The sequence below is a fragment of the Ochotona princeps genome, chromosome X, assembly GCF_030435755.1.
Source record: "Ochotona princeps isolate mOchPri1 chromosome X, mOchPri1.hap1, whole genome shotgun sequence".
Taxonomy (NCBI): Eukaryota; Metazoa; Chordata; class Mammalia; order Lagomorpha; family Ochotonidae; genus Ochotona; species Ochotona princeps.
Genome location: NC_080865.1, coordinates 32,035,794 through 32,057,274, shown reverse-complemented (window position 1 = coordinate 32,057,274; position 21,481 = coordinate 32,035,794). Strand labels below are relative to the sequence as shown.

Sequence of the window (21,481 nt, the reverse complement as noted above, 5' to 3'; positions counted from 1 at the left end):
AAAGGGTAACTCCAATAGTCCAATCTATACTGTTTGTTTGAGCGTTTTTTTTGAGTGTTTTTTGGCTGTTTTGGCTGTGTCTCAGATGTTTTGATGTTTTTATGTCAGTTTGTTTGCTTCCAAATAATTTCTTTTCTCTAGTGGAGTTCATCAAGTGCCCATGGAGTATGCAATGGCAACATAGTTCCTAAGAGACTTCTGTGTTTCCTTTTAGTTAAGCATGTGCTGCCTACTCAGTGGCACATTACTTAATCAAGGTGCTACAATTTGTTGTTGACGTTGTTGCTGTTGTTATTCATGTGGCTGTTATGAAATGATGTCAATCCGGAAAATAGTTAAAAAAATGTTCTAGATATGAGAAAAAAATGTCTTTGGTATTTTGAGATTGCAATAAGCTTGTAAATTGCTTTTAAGTGCGATGGGTATTTTAATGATATTAATACTTTCAATACATAGGAATTTGATTTTAACAGATAATTTTGTACTATGAATGTTTACTGTTAGTACCAGGTGTGAAATATAGCTTTTTGTTATTGTTATACTTTTGTTTTCAAAAGATTAATTTTTCTGGCTGAAAGTCTTTATTATTTTAGAGGTAATCTGTGACTACTTTGCCATGTGTGTGTTTTTCCTTTCTTCCTGCGTGTTCCATGAGGAAGATATTCTGACTTTGTAGATGAAACATGCTTATGCTTTATTGTACAAGAAGTCTTATGTTTTTAAAGCAAATAAAGGTGTTTAAAAAAATAAAGTTTATTTATTATTTTGCACCAATACAAAGGGGTCTTAGAAATTCTTTTTAAAAATGTGTATTATTGGGCCTGGCACAGTAGCCTAGCAGCTAAAGTCCTCATCTTACATTGCTGGGATCCCATATCGATCCCGGTTCTAATTCCAGCGGCCCCGCTTCCCATCCAGCTCCCTGCTTGTGACCTGGGCAAGCAGTCAAGGATGACCCAAAGCCTTGGGATCCTGCACCTGTGTGGGAGACCCAGAAGAGGCTCTGGGCTCCTGGCTTCAGATGGGCGCAGCTCTGGCCATTGTGGGCATGTGGGGAGTGAACCAGTGCATGGAAGATCTTCCTCTCTATCTCTCCTCCTCTCTGTATCTCTGACTTTTCAACAAAAAAAATTAAAATTTTTTAAAATGTGTATTATCAAAAAAACTACACTTGGATCTGAAGCAAATTTTTAGCCAAAATAAACATCATTTTTAAACTTATATATAACTTTTATTTTTGATAATGCTTACATAGTTGCTTAGGGTGGGAAAGGTCAAGGTTTAGGGTAAAGTGAGTGAGACCATTATTTCCAAATTTTCTTGTTCTTCTTCCTATGTCTGGGGGAAGGGGGTAAATAAGGAAGGAAGCTACACCCAGCCTCCCAACCGCTCCAATATCTGAACATGGGAAACGATCCCCTGATATCAACCCAGGGTCCTTGATGTGGAGCATGCACCAAGGATTCCCCTCGAGTAGTTTTGATAATTCTGAAATGCTGTAGATCTCACCACTTCAAAGATTAGGAGATCCTTCCAAGGTCCATTGGCTGACATAGTCCACCTTAGAGTCTCCATTTACTCAGATACTTGCTGTCAACGTTTGGCTGGGGTAGTTGATCAATTTATTCTGTCCTCCTTCCTTGCTATGGTAACAGATGTCCTCAGCAGCCCCCCAGTGGCATCTGCGTAGCCATCTACTACTCCATCCAGGCCACTGAGGAGACCCAGTTCTGACTCATGTACTCCACAGTCAGACCATAGATTCTGCGATCCTCCCCATGATTGGAATTCTGAGTCCAATAGTTCAGTTAAAGGGATACTCAAAGAAATCTTGCCTGAAGTGATCCGAGACATGACTCGTGTGCTTGTCAGTATGAGGTTTGGCTCAGTCTATCACCCACATCAGCCTATACACACACTGGTAGTTGCAACTGCTGGGTCAGTTTTGTGTCCAGTCCCGTCTCTTACAGAAAGCAGTAGGTACTGTGGCCCAACCCAACCCTGCCTACCACACACTCAGCCCCCACATACACCAGTGGGAACTGTAGCCTAGTCAGAGCAGCCCCCAATAACCCCTGCTATGCCCACTCCCAGCCCTGGCTCCTGTGCTTGATACGTACAGCAGATATGTCAATGGGTGGTGAAGTGTAGCTCAACCCAACCAAATCCATTATCCAGCACATACTTATGCCTGTGGGTGCCACTACCTGCCTAGCCAGGCCCGCCCCCAGCCTTGGTTTCCATGCTCACCAGTGGGAGTTTCAGCCCATCAGAGAGGTACCCACAGTTTCCCTACTGTATCCACTCACAGTCCAGGGACTTGCACTCTCCAGGTGGTTCTGCAGTCTAGCTTAACAGGACTTTCCCCAGTCCTAATGCTGCGGTAAAGCCCAACCAGTCTGCCCTTACTCTGGCTTGTGCATGCACTGGTGGATACAGTCAGTTAGCTCAGAGTGGCTCTCCCCCAACCCAGTTCACATGCAGGCCAACATGTGCTATGGTTCTGCCTGGCCTGGTCTACTCCCAATCCCAGTTCTCACATTCACCAATGGGAGCAATGGCACAGCAGGGGAGCCCCCCCACGCAGTCTCTCCCCACTGGGCTCGCACCCCCTCACACCCAGGTCTCACATGTGCTGGTAGGTGCTGCAGCTCAGTCTGGCATGGCCTACCTCATCTCCACATTTGCCGGTGGGTGCTATAGCCTGGCTAGTCCTGGTCTGCCCCAGTTCCATCTCATGCTGGTAGGTGCTACAACCTAGCCCTACCCAACCAGACCTCAGTCTTGGCCTTAATGGGAACTGCTGGTGTTGCAGCCCAGCCGGACCCATCCTACACCCCATCCTGGTCCCCTTAGCTCCCAACCAGGCGTGTTTCCAGCAATAGATCTTGCACAGGCCAGTGGTTGCTCTGACCCAACTTGGTATAGCCCATTCCCCATCTTAGTCTTTGCCATCAGATACTGCAGCCTGGCCTAACTGGGCCCACCTCCAGTCGCAACTCTTATTGGTGGTACTGTAGCCTAGCCCTGCCAAATCTGCTCCCTTCCTTGGCTCATGCACATTGGTAGGTTTGACAGCCTAGCCCAGCGTGACCCACACTCTAGCCTGGCTCCCGCACATGCCAGTGACCCTACCCAGTCCACCACCGTCTAGAAACAATCCACACTCTTGCTGATGGATAAAGCTACTTTGCCCTGCCTAACCAACACCAAGGCCTGAATCACATGCTCACCAGCGGGAGCTATATCTCATCAGAGGAGTCTCCCAAGTTCCCATACACAAGGCTCACCCCTGGACCCAGATCTAACATGTGACAGGGAAGTTAGGCCCCCACCCGATGTAGTCTGTGCCCTTCTATTCCTGCCTTTGTATGAGCTGGTGGATGTTGCAGCCTGCCCTACCCCACTCCATTCCTCAGAGGGCCTACAAGTGCTGCAGCCTTGACCAGCCCAGCTTGCTCTAAACCCCAGTATTTATGAGTGTTAGAGGGTTCCATGGTCATGCCTAGCTAAGCCTGTCACTACCCCCAGCTCTTAAACAAACCAATGGAAATTGCAGTTCCACAGAATTGGGCCCACATATCCCACATAGAATCTGTCCCCAAACTTGGTTCTCTCACATGCTGGTCAGTGTTAAGACCCAGCCTGACATCACTCCACTGTCCCGACTCTAACTGGCAGGTACTATCTAGTCCTAGCTTCAGTGTGCGCTGGTGAGTGGTAGTCAGCATTGATCCAATGCTGACTAGTCCAGCTTAGGTCTTTCATCAGTCTAACCCATAAAGGTCTCCAGGCTCCCCTCCTCCAAGCCACTCGATTTCAGACCCCTCATTTTCCTGCAAGTATAGTGGCTTTGTCAATGGCCCTTTGTCCTAATCTAGCCATAGCCCCTGCACACTTGGGTTCCCTACCCAGCCTTCCTAAGCCCAATCTCCCAGTGAGGTGGTGTGTTGGCCCAGAGCTCTCCTGCTCACCAGGATCCCAAGCTGCTGACATGTGTACTGGCACAGGATCCTCCCCCTCCACACACTCAAAACCCAGGACCAATCACACTTCCCCAAGCCTGGTCCACCATGCTATCCTAGGTCTCTCCCCTCCCCCTTACTCTATCCCACCTGAACCAAGGATGTGGGGAAATCCCTAGGCTTGTTCCACCCAACTGTGTGAGAGCCCCCAGATTCCCACATGCCCCCACAGGCTTCATCCACTAGGCCATCTGCAAGCCGGCACCCCCAGGCACTTTTGGCCTGCCAGCCTCCCATGTGGGCACAGAATGGCAGTCCAAAATAAATACCTTTTAATTCTAACTTTCATTGAACATTTGGAAGATCCTATGTGCAGTATAGGAAATAATAAAATCAATGGGTGAAAAATTTATTCAAAAGAAAGCACTGAAAAACATGTAAGAAAACAAAAGCTTCATATGCCAAAACAATTCTATATGAATCAAACACTAAATTCAATCATAAAATTTATATAAGAAAATAAGGAGTGAGGGCCAAGCACAGCAGCCAGTGGCTCAAGTCCTCACCTTGTATGTGCCTGCATCCCATATGGGTGCCGGTTCCTGCCCTGGCTGTCCCACTTTGTATCCAGCTCCCTGCTTATGGCCTGGGAAAGCAGTTGAGGATGACACAAACCCTTGGGACCCTGCACCCACATGGGAGACTCAGAAGAAGCTCCTGGTTCCTGGCTTCAGATCAGCTCAGCTCCAGCCGTTGCGGCCACTTGATGAGTGAATCAGTATACGGAAGATCTTTCTGTCTCTCCTCCTCTATGTTAATCAGGCTTTCCAATAAAAATAACTCTTAAAAAAAAAAACAAAAAAGGAGTGAATGTTATAAAAACATGATGATAACATATAAACACAATTGGGAAACTAGAGTCATAAGGTAAACTTTATAAAACATTTTAGCTATACATTAAAAAAAAGTCTGAAGTGGGCATTTGGTCTTGCAGTTAAGACCCCCGCCTGGAGTGTCCATGTCTCTTATCAGAGTGCCTGGGTTCAATTCCTGACACTGCCTCCTAATTTCAGACTCTTGCTGGTGCCCAGCCTGAAAAGTGGTGGCAGTTGTGGCTCAGTTAGTTGAATTTCTGCCACCCACAAGAAAGGTCTGGGTCACTTTCTCCATCCCAGCTTCCTCTGCTCCCTGGCCATTGCAGTCATTTGTGGAGTGGGCTGGTGCATGGGGCTTCCCAATATTTTAATGCTTTTTTAAAATAACAGTCTTTTAAATAGTACTACAGGTGAGGTTAAATGATAAATCAAGGACTAGAAAAAGAACTTTTGACATATGTAACAAATAGTTAACATCTCTAACATTAAAAAAAAACTTTTTTTAAAGGAGACAAATGCTCTAACAAGGAAATGATCAAAGGACATGATTAGACAATTTGCACAGGAAGAAATGTAGCCAATAACCACGTGAAAGATGCTCAATTTCACCATTAATAACAGAAATGCTAACTAAAACAGTAAACTTTTTTTTATCTGATTGGCAGAGGCTAAAACAACTAACAAAACCTCAACTTTGGCAAGATATAAAAAGAAGGCCCTGGGGGCTGGCATGGTGGTATAACAGTCTAATCTTTTGCCTACAATTGTTTGTATTCTATGGGGGCACTGGTTCATGTCCCAGCTGCTCCACTTTTGATTCAGCTCTCCGTCTCTCTCGCTTTCACACTCTTTTAAAGATTCATTTTTATTTGAAAGGCAGCTAGCTCTCTGCTTATGGCCTGGGAAAACAATGGTCGATGCCTCAAGGCCTTGGGCCCCAGCACCCACATAGGGAGCTGGGAGGAAGCTCTTGGCTCTCAGCTTCAGATTAGGTCAGCTCTGAGCATTGAGAACGTTTGAGGAGTGAACCAGCAAAAGGAAGACAACTTTCTCTGTCCTTTCTTCACTCTATAAAAATATGCATATAAATCTTAAATTGTAGGAGCTAAATTTGTAACATAGCAGATAAAGCCACTGCTTGTGTTGTCAATGTCCCATATGGATGCTGGTTCATTCAAATCCCAGCTGCTCTACTTTCTATACAGCTCCCTGCTAACGCATCTGGGAAAGCAGTTGAAGATGGCCCAAGGGCACGGGCCCTGGCACCTTTATGGGAGATCTCAACGAAGCTCCTGGCTCCTGACTTCGGTCTGTCCAGTCCTAGTTGTTGTGGCCATTTGGTGAACCGATGGATGGGAGATCTTTCCCTGTGTGTCTCTCCCTCTGTCTCTCTTAAATCTGCCTTTCAAATAAATAAATAAATATATATATATATACTTTTAAATTTATATGTGTATAACTTGCTATGTAATAATACCCCTTTCTGGGGATTTCTGAGAAGATAGATAACAGATGTGTTCACCATTAATGACCTAGCTATGCAATTTATATAACAACAATATCCTGTGGTGAAATAGTTGCTGAGCTTTGAATACTTTGTTTTTAAGGGAGTGGACATTGGCTCAGCAGTTAAGATATCACTTGGGATGCTTATATCGCATGACAAAATGCCTGGGCCCACTCCTAGCTCCTCTGCTTCTAATTCAACTTCCTGCTAACAGGGAACCTTGGGAATCAGCATGTGATGGCCCAAGTGCTTCTGTCCCTTCATGTGAAGGATCTAGATTGAGTACCAGGTTCCTGGTTACATTCTGGCCCAGCCAGTACTTTGAGGAGTGAAACAGCAGATCAACGAGATGAAAGGTGTGTGTGTGTGTGTGTGTGTGTGTGTGTGTGTGTGTGTGTGTGTGTGTATCTTTCAAAAAGAAATACATTTTTTAGATGTTGGCCTGCACAATGGTCTAGCAAGCTAAGCCTCTGTCTGTGAAGCCACTTCTGATCCAGCTTCTTTCGTATGGCCTGGTAAAATAGAAGAAGCTGATGCAAGGACTTGGGCCACTGCACCCACATGGGAAATTTGGAAGAACCTCCTGGCTTCAGATCAGCTCAGCTCCAACAGTTGTGCCAGTTTGCAGAATGAACCAGTAGATGGAAGATCTTGCTCTTCCTCCCTCCTTTCTTCCATCTCTGTAATTCTAATAAAAATAAAATAAATGTAAAAAGTAAAAATAATAAATCTTAAAAGAAAAACTTTTAAAGCTTTGTGACATAGAAAGTCTATAACTATAAAATTAAGGAGATACCTACTTTTGTGATTAAAAAGAAAAAAAAAAGAGGAACAAATATTTAGCCTAGTAGTTAAGCCACTGTCTAAAGCAACAAAATCCCACTTCACAGTACCTGTGTTCAATACCAACTCTAGCTCTTGACCAGCTCCCTGCTTTTGTAGACCTTGGGAGACAGTGCCTCAAGTATTTTGGTTTTAGCACCCACATGGGAGACCTTGATTGAGAATTCTCAGTTGTTGGCCTTGGCCCTAGCCCAGACCCAACCCTGGTTGTTGTGGGCGTTTGGAGAGTGAGCCAGTGAATAGCAACTCTGTCCTTTTGCTTCTCCAACAAAACATTGAATTTTTTTATTTTAAAGAAAAAAGGTTTATAGTGCGTATATACATGGGTAAAATTGTATGCATATTTGAACAAAAATGTGTTGAGGGATGTTTGCCAAAATGTTAACAATATTTATCTTTGAGTGGTGGGATTTCAGAGACCTTATTTTCTTCATGCTTTTCAGTGTTTTAGAAGTTTCTACAATGAACACAGATTTTAGCATTAAAGAAGGAAAAAAGAAGCTATTTTCATTTTTAAAAATTCATAGGAAGGTGAAGGAGGTCTTATCAGATGGGCATTTTTTTTTCAATAAAGTACGAAGCAAAGTCAATAGCTGAGAGTAGGAGGAAGCAATTCGAAGAATGCGAATAAGGTAAAAAAGAATTGTTTCAGAGAACGTAAGAATCCAGAGGAAATGAGACTTTTCAGTCCTACTGAAGGCCCAATCAAGATAACTGCTCCTTAAACTGTCCAGAGTAACTGCGTCCAACAATCCCAACCAGCACAGGTATGAAAAAACGGACTGTGTGATTTCCTCTATGAGGTAGAGGGAACCTCTGGAGTATTGCCTAGGGAATGGAAGGTATTTACAATAAGAGTGATAACAGTAATAAATTCTGGAATTTCAGTGGGAAAGAGAGCAAGCGAAGTTCGGAGGGGATTGACAAAAAGAAAAAACTAATGTGTGTGGGAGAGGGAGTCAGTGAATTAATTGAATGTTTATGAGGTGAAAGAATTATTGTAGGGGGATTCTATGAGCGAGTGAGTTGGGGAAGCTTGGGAAGTTGTATTCTGAGAAGTTGGTGTTTGAATGAGTGATTTCAGAGCTCTGTATTCTGGCAAGATATAGAGCATGCCTATGTGACCAGGTAGCTGAGGTAGAATTTCATGAATTAAATCACAGGACCTTTTTTCTCAAATATTTTAAGGTGGTCACTATTTTTTGGCTGCATAATATGCAATTGTGCATACATGTGAGAAATAACATGACAATCGGATACATGCATACAATATATAATGAGCATAATGATCAGTTGTACTGGGAATCATCAAGTGCCTCCCTACTGGCTCACTCTCCAAATACCCTCAATAGACCTTGGCCTAACCCAATCCATGCACTTCCTTACCATTCAGCTGTAGCCCTGGAGTTACTGGCCTTCAATAACCTCACTGGAACCTATCGTTCTTTCCTTATTTCTGCCTTCACTCCTTCAAAATCCTAGGCTTTGAATAAATTGAATCATCAGTGTTCCCATCTGCATGCTTCGTGCAAGCTCCTCTCCTCCTGGAATGTCTTCCCCACCTCCCCTGGTTCCTGAAATGACCCGTTCTACTTATCCTTTAAGCCTCAGCTTAAAACGCTGGACCTCTACAAAGACTTACCAACACTCCCTGCCAGAATTCTCTCATGTGAATTCTCATGGTCCCTCATGCATACTTCTCTTGAAACACTTATCATTTCCTACTTTGAGTCTTTGTACTTATTTGGGTCAACTTTATCTCTGTGTTCTTGATAAAATGAAGAATAGACCATAGCTTGAAGCAATTTTCTACTCTATCTTCAAGCAGAGTGTCTGACAGAGATTATTCAGTGTGCTAACTGCATGAATTGATACAAAGTGTGACATGTGTGATTATTTCAGGCGTTGCGCAGCCATTGTTCAATAGTTGGATATTTTTTAATGTGAACTAGAAAAACACTTTGATTCCATTTATGATAGTGATAGAATATTTTCTCTTTTTAGAAAACCAGTATATTTAAGATTTTAAAATGTGATTTTTAAAATACGAAGTTATGGAATTATACAAACAGAAAAATTCATAAAGTTTAGATGGCTGAAGTCTGAGAAACACTGCATTGGAAAAAAAAGACCAGAGAACAAAACCACAGATTGATTCTGCTTCAGAAGCAATTTACTTAAACATCAGTATGAGGGTTTATTAACACTATGTTGACAAACTTACTTTACTCTTTTACAATTTTAATGTTTTAAGATTTAGTTATTTATTTGAAAAGCAAAGCAACAGAGAGAAGAGAGAGAGAAAGATAAAAAGAGAGAGAGAAAGATCTTCCATCCTGATTCACTTCCCAAATAGCAACAACAGTTAGGTCTAGGCCAGGGGGACACCAGGAACTCCCTTCGGGTCTCTGTCTTGGGTGACAGAGACCTAAGCACTTGGATCATTGGCTGTTGCCTTCCCGGGTGCATTAGCAGGGAGTTGGGTCAAATGCAGAATAGCTCAGATATGGGCTTCAGGTTTCACAGGCTGTGGCTTAATCTACTGCTCCACAACTCTGCCTCCTACAATCTTATTTAAACATATTAATGCAAAAGTCACCTATTTAAAAACTAAACTAAAAGCTCTCCCTGAAATCATTTCAGCTACTGCCTGAAATGCTAGCCAGTGCCCAGTTCCTCACTCCCCAGTCACTCATTCAACCTGCTGTAATGGGGCTTCCATCCCCACCACCAGACTGGTGAAACAATCACCCCCTCCCCGATACAGCCTGTGAACCCTGATCTGGCCTTGTCTGGCTTGACTTGGCTCTCTAAGCAGCATTTCACTATCGATTGTTCCTGAAAAGTTCTTTCCTTTTTAACCTTGCATATCAGTCTTGTTTCTTTGGTCATTCTTTCTTCATCTGCTTCACGGAGTCCTCTTTCTCTGTTGATGTCATTGTTAAGCCTAATATTTTACTTTTATGATCAATATAAAAAGAATGGAAAAATAATGTTTGTGTTTGACATAAATAGAAAATACAGAAGAAAAACCACAGGTTAACTGGAAAAAAAAATGTAAAAAAAAAATATCCTCCTGGGACCAGTGTTACGGTACAGCAATTAGGGCACTGCCTATGATGTGATAGCTCAAGTCCTGGCTACTCCACTTCCAAACCATTGCTGAGCTAACACACCTAGGAAGGCCACTCACATGGGAAACCAAGATGTGCTTCTGGCTTCTGGATTTGATCTTGCCCAGACCTGACTGTTGGGGTCGTTGGATGAATGAACCAGTAGATGAAAGTTATTTCTCTCTCTCTCTCTCTCTCTCTCTCTCTCTTTCTTGCTCTTACTCTGTGTGTGTAATTGCCTTTCAAATAAATAATTTCTAAAAATCTTTTTTTAAGAGAAATACATCCTCTTTGATTCTTTCAAAAATACTCTGCATCGTGGGATTTTCATTTTGTTTCATTTTTTTTTTTATTTTACAGAGCATTTTGAAGATCTTTCCATATCACCTATTGGAAAACATAAGTCTATTTGGTAGTTGTTGCATAAATGTTACATTGAATTGAAGTATTTTTTAAAAGATTTATTTATTTTTTACTGAAAGGTAGATGCAGAGAGAAGGAAAATTAGAAAATATTTTCCATCCACTGGTTCACTCCCCAAGTAGCCACAATGGCCAGAGCTGAGTTGATCCAAAGCCAGGATCTGGGAGCCTCCTCTGATTCCCCTACGCAGATGCAGGGTTCCAAGGCTCTACTGCCTTTCCAGGTCACAAGCAGGGAGCTGGATGGAATATGGAGCAGCCAGGAGTGCTGATACTTAATCTAATTATGGTGTTTAGAGGTGAAGCCTTTGAGAAGCAGTTAGTTTGCCTTAGGTCGTTAGAGTGGGGCCCAACAACTGAAACTTCATGGTTTTTGTGCTTTTTTCTTTTTAAGACTTGTTTATCTTTATTGGAAAGGCAGATCAGATTTATGGAGAGAAGATGAGAGAAGGATCTTCATCTGCTGGTTCAATCCTCAAATGGCTACAATGGCTGTAGTTGAGCCAATCCAAAGCCAGGAGCCTTTTCTAGTTCTCCCACATGGGTGCAAGATCCCAAGGTCTTCAGCCATCCTCTGCTGCTTCCCAGGGCATAAGCAGAGAGCTGGATGGGAAGTAGAGCAGCCGGGACAGATCCCAACACTTGTAAGGTGATTTAAAGAATTGAGCCATTGTGCCAGGCCCAAAGCTGGAGATTTTCTAAGAAGCTACATAGACACGGAGATAGTTATACAGAAATAAGCACTTGCTGACTCTTCATCACCTGATGCCCTATACCACTTTGGAACCATGCCAGAAGGAACCCCATCACCATACACTGAACTAACAGGGGCTTGCCCAGTCTTGGATTGTGATTCTCCAAAATGGTGAACCAAAACAAACCTCTTTATAAATTAGGGTGCCAATCAACTATACATGCTGGCTGGCACAGGAACCAGAGCTGGGGCCAGTCAAGTGGTGGTTATTAGTGGGTTGCTCTGTCTGGGCTACAGCTCCCTTTGGTGTACGTGAGGGCTGAGTGTGTGGTGGGCAGGGCTGGGCTGGGCAGCAGCACCCATTGGTTTGCAGAGGAAGGAGGGCAGAACAAATTGATCAACCACCCCAGTGAAACTTGACAGCAAACTTCTGGGCGAATGGAGACTCAGAAATGGACTAATTCAGCCAATCCACCTTGGAAGGATTTCCTCAGCCTTAGAGAGGTGATATCAACAGCATCTCAGAACTATTGAAATCACTTGAGGGGAACCCTCAGAACATGCTCCATAATGGGGACCCTGGGATGACATCGGGTACTGGAGAGGATAGGTGTGGTCTCTCCCATAGTGTCTTTCCTTCCCCAAGACACAGGAAGAAGAAAAAGAAAATGTGTAAACAATGGTCTTGCCCACTTTCCTCTGATCCTAAACCCTTCCCACTCTGATCAACAATGTAAACATCATAAAAAATAAAATTTAAAAACATTTTTTGAAAAGTTCAATAGATGCTTCACAGTGAAAAAAAACTTTTTAAAGTAAATTAGGGATACTTCAGATGTTTTGTTACTGAGCAGCTGACTCATGCAGCTCCTAAATCTGTAACTCCAGCCAAGACCTCTTTCCTGGCTCTAAGTACTCATTGCCACATATTAGAAATAAAACTCTTATACATTTTTTGTATAAAGATTTATTTATTTTTATTGGAAACACAAATTTATAAAGAGAAGGAGACACAGAGAGAAAGATTTTCCAACCACTGGTTCACTCCCCAAATGGCCTCAATGGCCAGAGCTGAGCCAATCTGAAGTCAGGAGCCAGGAGCTTCTTCCAGGTCTCCCATGTGTCTCTCTTCCCCCCTACTCTCTCCTCTCATCTCTCTCTCTCTCTCTCTCTCTCAATCCCTCCCTCCCTCTCTCTAACTGCTTTTCAAGTAAATTAATCTTTTTAAAAAGATAGTACATGCTAGAGTCAGACAAAACTAAACGTGCACCCTAACCCCAGACTTTCCAAGTTATGCCACCTAGCATCTACGTCCTAGCTAAAGCCTATTTTGTCAACTGTGTTAAATACTGATCCTTACATCTACACTATATGGGTATTGAAAGTATCAAATGAAGTTATATGTAGAATAGCCAGAATATAATAAATATTCAAATATTCAGGTCCAGTGTGTATGATATAGCAAGCTCATCCTCCACTTGCGAAGCCATCATGTCATATGGTTGCCAATTTGACCCCAGTTGCTTTACTTATGATTCAGCTCACTGCTAACATTCCTAGGAAAGCAGTGGAGGATGGCCCAACGCCTTGGGACCTTGCATGTACTTTGGAGACTCGGAAGAAGCCCGTGGCTCCTGGCTTCAGATTGGCTTAGCTCTGGACATTGCAATCATTGGGGAATGAACTAGTAGATGAAAGATCTCTATCTTTCCCTTCTCTTTCTATAACTCTGACTTTCAAATAAAATAAATGGATGTTTACAAAACACAGTTGCTACTATCTCCCTCCCATCTCCTCCAACCCTGCTGTGGGAGTTCCAAAATTTCTCTGCTTGAAATCCTTTGACTCTCTACCTCTTCCATTCACTACCATTTACAAAGTAAAATCTGAATTCTTTAGTCCAATGTCCATAGCCATGCAGAAGGTCTATTATCTTTTATCACAACCCCATACACACACATCTCCAACCACATTAAACTGTATGCTATGACCCCGATACAATCTGCTCCTTCATACTCCCATGGTTTCCTGCACTGTTCATTGACAATTAAGCCTTCCCCTTCAGCCCACCTCCTAAGTACCCACTCCAGATTCAGGGTAAGCATGTCCTTTGTGCTTCCAGAACATGAAGCAATTAACCCTGCATTGCTACAAGTCACATTGTTTTGTCGGCATGCTTACCTATTTATCTCTCCCACTAAATTATTTCCTCAAAGGGCAGGGACTATGTTCATGTTTATATTCCTAGCACCTAGCACAAGGTTGGGCATTTATAAGAACCTCTTAGATGTGTGCTGGAAAAAGGGGTAATTACTAGTTCTTGGTCTAAGCAGTACTCTATTCTCCAGTTCTGTTCCCCTACTTCTGTAGCACCTGGTATCCATTTATACACAGTCCTATACCAAAACCTCCCTACCATCTGTCCCTCTTCCCAGCTGTGCCAAACACCCCAGCCAAAGTTTCTATTACCCAGACAGTCACGGGAGTCTGGGACTGCTCCAGCTAGAAGAGGTGGGACAGAAGACAATAGTCTCAGTGTAGGCCTTAACCAATGCCAGGGCTAAAATCAGAATCCACCCCAAAATCCCAGAGACAAATGTTACTCCCTCCTTTCCCAGTATCTAATCTTTGGTGTAACCAGGGGCAAACACGTCTTGTGATCATTCCTTTAAGCGTGACTACATTTGAGGACTGTAGATGCCACCCTCCCTAAACCCTGAATCAACAAGCAGCACACACAGGCCCTAATAGATAATTGTGTGGTGATTAGAAATAAAAGAAAGGACACTTCTGCTGAAGCTCTCTACCTTCCAGGTCAGGTCCATAATCATCTCTAGCAAATAAAGAACAAGACATGGTTTCTTTTTATCAGCTTTTATTAATGATTTTGTTAAAGCCAGCAAGCAACTACAGAGACCATTTGAAAGTAAGTAAGTTAAAAAAAAAGAGGCAAGAAAGAGGAAAGACACATCTTTACTCTATGATAAATACAGAGCCCACTTAGTATCTTCCATCAACACCACAAGGGAAAGGTCTGGCCCTCCTTGGGGTCAAGAGCACTCCCCATTGTAAGGGGGACTAGAAAATATTCAGATGTGATGGTGTCAAATCTAGTGGCTACAGGAACTGCTAACATGAAGATTTAGAATTTTAGACCTAGACTTAAGTGAGGGTTTGACATTCTTAAGCTCTTCCAGGCTGTGCCAGATTCCATAGCCAAAGTAGATAACAAACCCTAGTGGAAAAAACATAGCAGTTAGGTGGGGAAGTGGTGATCTATATACTTACTAGGCCTCTGAAAAAAGATCAAGATGGAATGGAGTTGGGGTAGGACATGAAAGAAGTTTACTCTTCCAAATGGATACCTACCAATCATCATCCAGACCCCAAATCGAGCCCATGTTCCAGATGTCATCTGCATCATGAGGTAAACATTCACAAACATGCTGATTAGTGGGAGGAGAGGTAAACCAGGCACCTGCAAATAAAGTAAAGGAGAAAATGTCTTTGGCCTAGGTACCTTCGTTATCCTCTGCTTAATGTCCAATTGAGATCTGTGAACTCTGTTGGATCTCAAGGTAACTTATCCTCCCATTAGGGGTTTAGGTTGAGGAGCAGGTCATTTACCTTAAAATGAAGGGGGGTAGAACTCTGTGGCTGTCTCCAAATGATACCAATGATTCCAGTTATGAGTATCAGGAGCAATGCAACCACTGCAATCCACACTGGGTCTCCAGAAAACAGAGGACCTGGCCACTGGGCCAACACCAGGCAAAGGAGAGTCAGCAGCAGAGCTTCAAAGTCAAATTGAGAGACAATTCCTGAGCCCAACATGCTAAGATATTAGGCACCCTTTTTCAAGGAGGGTCATCCTTTCTAGTTCTTTCTCACCAACCAGGTACCATGTACTTCCACCCCATCATGCTGATCTCAGAGCCACCCCAGAGAAAAATTCCACTGCTCACCAACCAATGAAGAGCAAACATAGACAATTTGACCAGAGAGTGGAGTTGGAATTGAATGGACTGGATAAAACAGTCCCTGAAGGGTCAGTTTCTCTGTTGTAGGTGTCTTCTCCTCCTGCAACTGCTCCTCCTCATCCCCAGTTTTCACCTCCTGGTCAGGCTGATACCTGAGGTAAAAATAAGAAGTATTAACAACAACCCTTAACTGCTTTACCACCTTCTCTCAGGTAGCTTAGCATTCCCTGTTAACAATAGAAACTCTTTCGATCTGTAATACTACAGCAAGATGGAGGAATCCACCATGGGAGGAGGGCAAGGGAAGGGGTTGGGGGAATCCCAGAGCCTATTAAACTGTGTCACATAATGCAACATAATAAAAAAAAGAATTTAAAAATTATATTAATAATCTCTAAAAAAAAAAAAAAGAATAGAAACTCTTTTAGATAAGAAGAGCTATCCAGATTCTTCAAGGGAAGCCCAAACGAAAGCAAAGATGATTCCCATTGTTCCTAATTCAGAAACAAAAGCCTAAATCACATTGGGGTGGATGTTGAGGCTAGTAGTTAAAACATCCATATCCCAGACTGGAGGGCCTACACAAGACTCTGGAAAGCAGCATTCATGGCTCAAGTAGCATGGTACCTGCCACCCACAGGGGAGACCTAGATTGGGTTCCTAGCTCAGGGCCTTATGCAGGCCCAGTTCTGGCTATTGCAGTCATTTAGGGAATAAGCCAACAGATGGAAGAATGCATGCTCTCTCTAATTAAAAACAAAACCAAATCACAGTCTGCAGAGGAAGGTAATCTCACCTGAGGATGAGAACACAGATGGCCACAAGAGAGTATGCAAGCAGGGTCCCAATTGACATGAGGTCTACAAGATCACTGAGTTCAAAGAGGAATGCCATGAATGCTAAAATAAATTAATAAAAGGCAAGACATAAGAAAAGGGAATAGCAAGCTTAAAGGGAGTGAGTGAAACAACTAAGGGGTAAGGGAAAAGAGATAAATCTTTACCTGCGATCACTCCAGAAACCACAGTGGCCATGATGGGAGTGTGTGTGCCATGGTGGATCCGGGCAAGGAAATGGAACAAAAGGCCATCCTCTGCCATTGCGTAGATCACCCGAGGCATGGGAAACATGGAGCCTAAGAGGCTGCGAGGGAATGGCCCAGAGTGACATGAGTTGATTGGGACCCTCTTCCCAAGCCTATGTGCTTTTCTACCTCCCCCTCACAGCCCTTTGCAGGTGCAGACTCTGCCACTGAACACTAGAACATGAGAAGCCTCACTGCAGAAGCAAACCAACGTTTGATGCTGACCTGGTAGAAAGAGCACAGAGGGAGCCAACAGCCACAACATAGCGGGCAGGGGCCCATCCGATATAGAGAAATGCCTGAGGCAGAGGGCTCTCAGGCTGCAGCTTGTAGTAAGGCATCATGAGGGTGAGGGCTGAAGAGACACCAAAGTATGCCAAAAAGCAGATGAACAATGAGATCACAATGCCCATGGGTATGGACCGCTGCGGATTCTTGGCCTCTTCCCCTGCAGGGAGGAACACAAAGTTCTGAATCAAGGAAGCAGGCTCACACCACTACCACCCCCAATCAGCATGCAACCTGTGCACACACTATGCCCAAGCCCCAGACAGAATGGAATGCCTGTGTTACCAGTAGTAGCAATGCAGTCGAAACCAACAAATGCATAGAAACAGGTAGCTGCGCCACGGAGAATCCCCACAAAGCCGAAAGGCACAAATCCTCCAGAGCCCAGTGGGCCCAAGCTAGAGTGGAAGAAAAAAATGGAGAAGGTAAAAATGGTGTGTTGAACCATCCCTGTACTTTCTTCTACTTAGCCAGGTCTTTAAGGCCCAGCCTCCCATTTTTTCCTCATTCTCCACCCAGAAACTCTCAACAAAAATCCCCCTTCCCATGTCTCCATCAGGTGCCCAGCTCTGCACACACTCCCCCCTCCCTCCGGAGGTGACTCTAACCTAGAGGTGACATTGAGTCCACTCAGGGCCACCTCATAGTCCTTCTCAGAGAGCCTCCAATTGTCCAGCTTGCCCTTGATGAAACCAGAGATGATGACAAATCCAAGGACCAAAAGGTTAGCTCCAGTGAACAATTTGGTCACCAGGGCCGACTCACTCGCCCCCAGAGCCAGCAACCCTGTGGGAGAAAGGCAGATCGGACCCTGAGAAGATGATCACCGGGCAGACTCCGTTTCTCTGCCTCTCTGAGTATGTGGCAGATCATTCCTCCCTAGCTTCCCTTCTCTCCCACCAATATCACCTCCATAGCCCAGGTCTCATCATCCTTGGCAGTGGGACCCAGTCCCTCTTAGCTACACCCCATTACCAATCAAACCCTGCCCTTTGGCTCACCGGTGAGCAGCAGCACAAGGCCCATAGCAAAAAAATCTGGATATTCTGCAAGGAGATGGGGCACGTGAAGTGAGATGGCCCCTTTCAGAGTCTCAGAGATATGGTTCCCAAACAAGTTGTCAAAAGCAGAGCTCCAGGCCCGAGCCACACTGGCTGTGCCTGTGGGAGCAGAGAGAAACAACCAACCAACCAAACATGAGGCACGTTTCTGCAGTCTCACAACAACCCCTACTTTTTAGGAAATGAAGGCAGAGGTAAGTAGAATGAACAATTGCTTCCCACCTTCAACCCCACCCTCCCCACCACACACACACACTCACTCACCCAGAAGCATTGGGGTCCTGTGCATAATAAAGAACACTTCCACTTTACCCCACACCCTCCCCTAGGTTTGTTGGCCCAGCTCCCCTTCACTGGCTATGCATGCAGCTCCCTCCCTGTCCCACTGTGTCTCACCAATGACATAGGAGAGGATGAGGTTCCAGCCAGTGGTGAAGGCCCAGAGCTCACCAACGGTGACATAGCTGTAGAGATACGCAGAACCAGAACGGGGCACCCGGGCACCAAACTCCGCATAGCACAGCCCAGCCAACACAGAAGACAGAGCAGCCACCAAAAAGCAGATCACAATGGATGGCCCTGCTTTATCTTTGGCCACCTCGCCAGCCAGCACATACACGCCTGCACCCAATGTGCTGCCCACACCTAGGGCCACTAAATCCAGAGTGGTTAGGCATCTGACAAGGCGAGTGTCAGGCATGCCTGGCTCCAGCGTACGTCTGCGTACCAGCTTTTGACCAAATCTGCGAAGTGCTTGCCACCGCATTCTAGCTGGAATTGAAGAGGATGCTAGGCTCTGGTGAAAAACAAGACAAAAGCCCTTCAATAGGGCTCATTATTCTTCAACTCTAAAAGTGAATTACAAAACCCACTCTGCCAAGTAAAACGAGCTGTGGGGTAATAGCCAAGCCGATCAGAAGGGACAAAGGGCGCTTCACCTCTAACCTCAGATGCTTGAAACACAAGTAGGAATTACAGTCTCAGGCGGGGTTTGGGAGGACTTATTTCCTCATAGACACGTGGAAAGCCTCTCTTTAGCAGAGTGTCTGGTGCCTGCTAAGTGTTCAGTCAGTATTAAGTCTCTTCTTTCTCTATGCAGGAACTCAATAAGGATTATCTTACATCCCAACCTGGGACTCAGACACCTCATGTGTCTGGTCCTTGGCCTGCGGTCCTTGGGAGTTAAAACGAACTCCACTCGGGGCAGGTCAGGAACTCTAGGGAGAACCCTCTTCTCACACCCAGTATCCAAGGCCCTATGAGCGCTTGCTCCAGGACTGCCCAGCGGGGGAAGGTGGAGTTGCTGACCTGGCTACAGAGCCCAAATGAGCCCCGACTCCATTCCATCCCTCCTCACCCAGCCTTTACCGCCAGCCTGGCGCTGCTCCTCACCCAGGGGGGTAAGCAAATGTTCCCCCACTTCCTCCCGCTTCCTCAATAGCCTGACCTGCAAGCATCAACCGCGAGGCGGGGCTTCGGCATCTAAAGATTTGGAGATGCACCCCAAGAGGGAGCCCAGAGCAGCCCGAGATCGCCCACACCCTCCTCGGGGTTCTGTCCGATGCTCTCTGACTCTATGAGGATGTTATGCCCACATCAAGAAACGCTCGGGGGCTGGGGTGGGGATGGGAGCCCTTGGTTTCCGGGGTCTCACTAGCAACAGGTCACGGCCGCGTTGATGCAACTGCATGCCGCGATTGACAGAGAATCCTAGGTATGCCGGCACCCTCGCGGTTTCCCCTCCGACACACGTGTCGGCCCCAAAGGCTTACCAGAGAGCTGGTGCAAGCTAAGGGAGCGCAGAGTCTCCGATCGGATTCAAGCAGGCTGAGTTCTGCCGAGTTGGGTTGAAGCTGCCGAGTTCCGTAGCTCAAGCTTCAAGCTTCAAAGCCTCTGCTTGGGGTCGTTGCGCGCCAAGCGGCCCCTATATACACCCAGAGGCGGGGCCGGTAACGTCATGGAATCCCACCTCCAATCCTCCTCCCCATCACATAGACACAACACAGACAGGGCCGCGCACGCATACACACACACACACCACCACCACCTCAACACACGCGCGCACACCCTCCTCGGCTCTGGAAAAGGATTGCGTGGGGCCTGAAACTGGTTCCCGCGGCGACTGGAAACCTGGCGTGGCGGGCAGTGAGAAAGCGCAAGGCAGCTTCTTCTGATTGTCTCGCTCGTTAGACAGAGCAGGACAATCAGCTTCCCAGCCTGACATGTCACAAGATTTTCTGCCTTTGAGCCTTGTTAGAATCGGTGATACTCACAGAGATAGGGAGTCGGGCGAGGGGAGGGCACCCTGGCTGGGTGTGTTCGGGAAGGGTTGGAGGGGCAACAGCAGCCAGTCTTCCCCTCAGTCTTCCTTAGCTGCCTTGGGTATTCAAGATTCTCTTATGGCTAAAACCTTTCACAAGGACAGCCCTATAACCCCAAACTCTCACTTCTCATCCTGGACAATGGAAGAGAATGGAAGATGGTTTCCAACCATCTGTGCCCAGAAATTAATTCCATCTCAATTTCTAGGTCCCAAACTCTCCATCTGGTTGTATTAATCTATTAAACAGGAAATTGGGAAAATATGGAACTGTTAGAGGAGAGGGCTTAATTCCATTTTGCTGATGAATAACCTGAGGTTCAGAGGCCTGACTGGCCTGACCTCCCTCCCAACATCATAATCCCTGACACATACACACCCCAACATCCTCCCACCCCCAACCTGGGAAGAAACCTGCCTGAATGAGGTATAATACCTCATTCAAATGCAATAGAAGAGGAGGCGTGGCTGTGAGAAAGGCCAAAGGAAAGAAGCACCAGCAGAGATGCAGGCCTGCTGAGCAGGCTAGGAGCTACCAGGAAACAAGAGATGCTGAAGAATCCAAGAAGGATGGAGCTGTGTCAGCCCCCTGATCCACTTGTCTTAATCACTTGTTACTCATTAAGGAACTCCAATCATTGTGAAGGTGTGATTGTCTGGCCACCAAAACAGGGAGCACAGGGGGCCAAGGATGAACCCCAACAGCCTTGTTTCCTTTAAGGATCCATGATGACTGTATCACCCACGAATCTAAATCCGAATCCTTTTTTGAGTAATTTGATTTTCAGCTAGCTGCAGCTTCACTTGGGCATTTAGGGAGCCCTGACTGTGTAGAGCAGCTCATGGAGCAGTGAAGAGACTATACAGAGAACACAAAATAAATCCTTTTCCTCCTGGTCATAATGATCTAATTAGAGAACCACAATACAATTGAAGCAGTTATTTATGTAGATGTTAGGGCTGCAGTACTTAGATTTTTACCTAGCTTAAAATTTGAGCTCAGCTACTGCAGCGTTGAGCCAATTACCTAACATCTTTGAGCATCAATCTCTGAAAGTACTATATGACTTAGGCAGGGAAGAATAATAGAACTGAGGACCCCACCACAATAGATATAATTTTACAGGGTGAGATTGTGAAGCCAAGTCTTCCTGTCTGACAAATGGCAAAAAAATGATAACACTGGATCCATCTTCACAATACTATATTCACATACAGCAATTTTGTTGGGGGCCAACATTCACCCACCATGTATAATGCTAACAGCCCATTTGGGAGTCCTGGTTTGGGTCCCAGCTACTCAGTTTCCTGTCCAATTGGCAGTTAATG

The 21,481-nt window shown here is 45.0% G+C and overlaps 1 protein-coding gene across 1 annotated transcript; it reads right to left on the bottom strand.

Moving 5' to 3' along the window:
* Nucleotides 1–14,304: 14,304 nt before the first annotated feature.
* SLC7A3 (solute carrier family 7 member 3) lies at nt 14,305–19,798 on the bottom strand. The gene is made up of 12 exons (XM_058658210.1): nt 19,605–19,798; nt 18,229–18,628; nt 17,773–17,931; nt 17,380–17,557; nt 17,057–17,169; nt 16,709–16,931; nt 16,403–16,542; nt 16,196–16,298; nt 15,385–15,551; nt 15,047–15,213; nt 14,789–14,897; nt 14,305–14,654 (listed from the first exon to the last, which is right to left on the bottom strand). The coding sequence occupies exons 2-12, from the start codon at nt 18,596–18,598 to the stop codon at nt 14,530–14,532; spliced, it is 1,854 nt and encodes a 617-aa protein (XP_058514193.1). The 5' UTR covers nt 18,599–18,628; nt 19,605–19,798; the 3' UTR covers nt 14,305–14,529.
* Nucleotides 19,799–21,481: the final 1,683 nt, after the last annotated feature.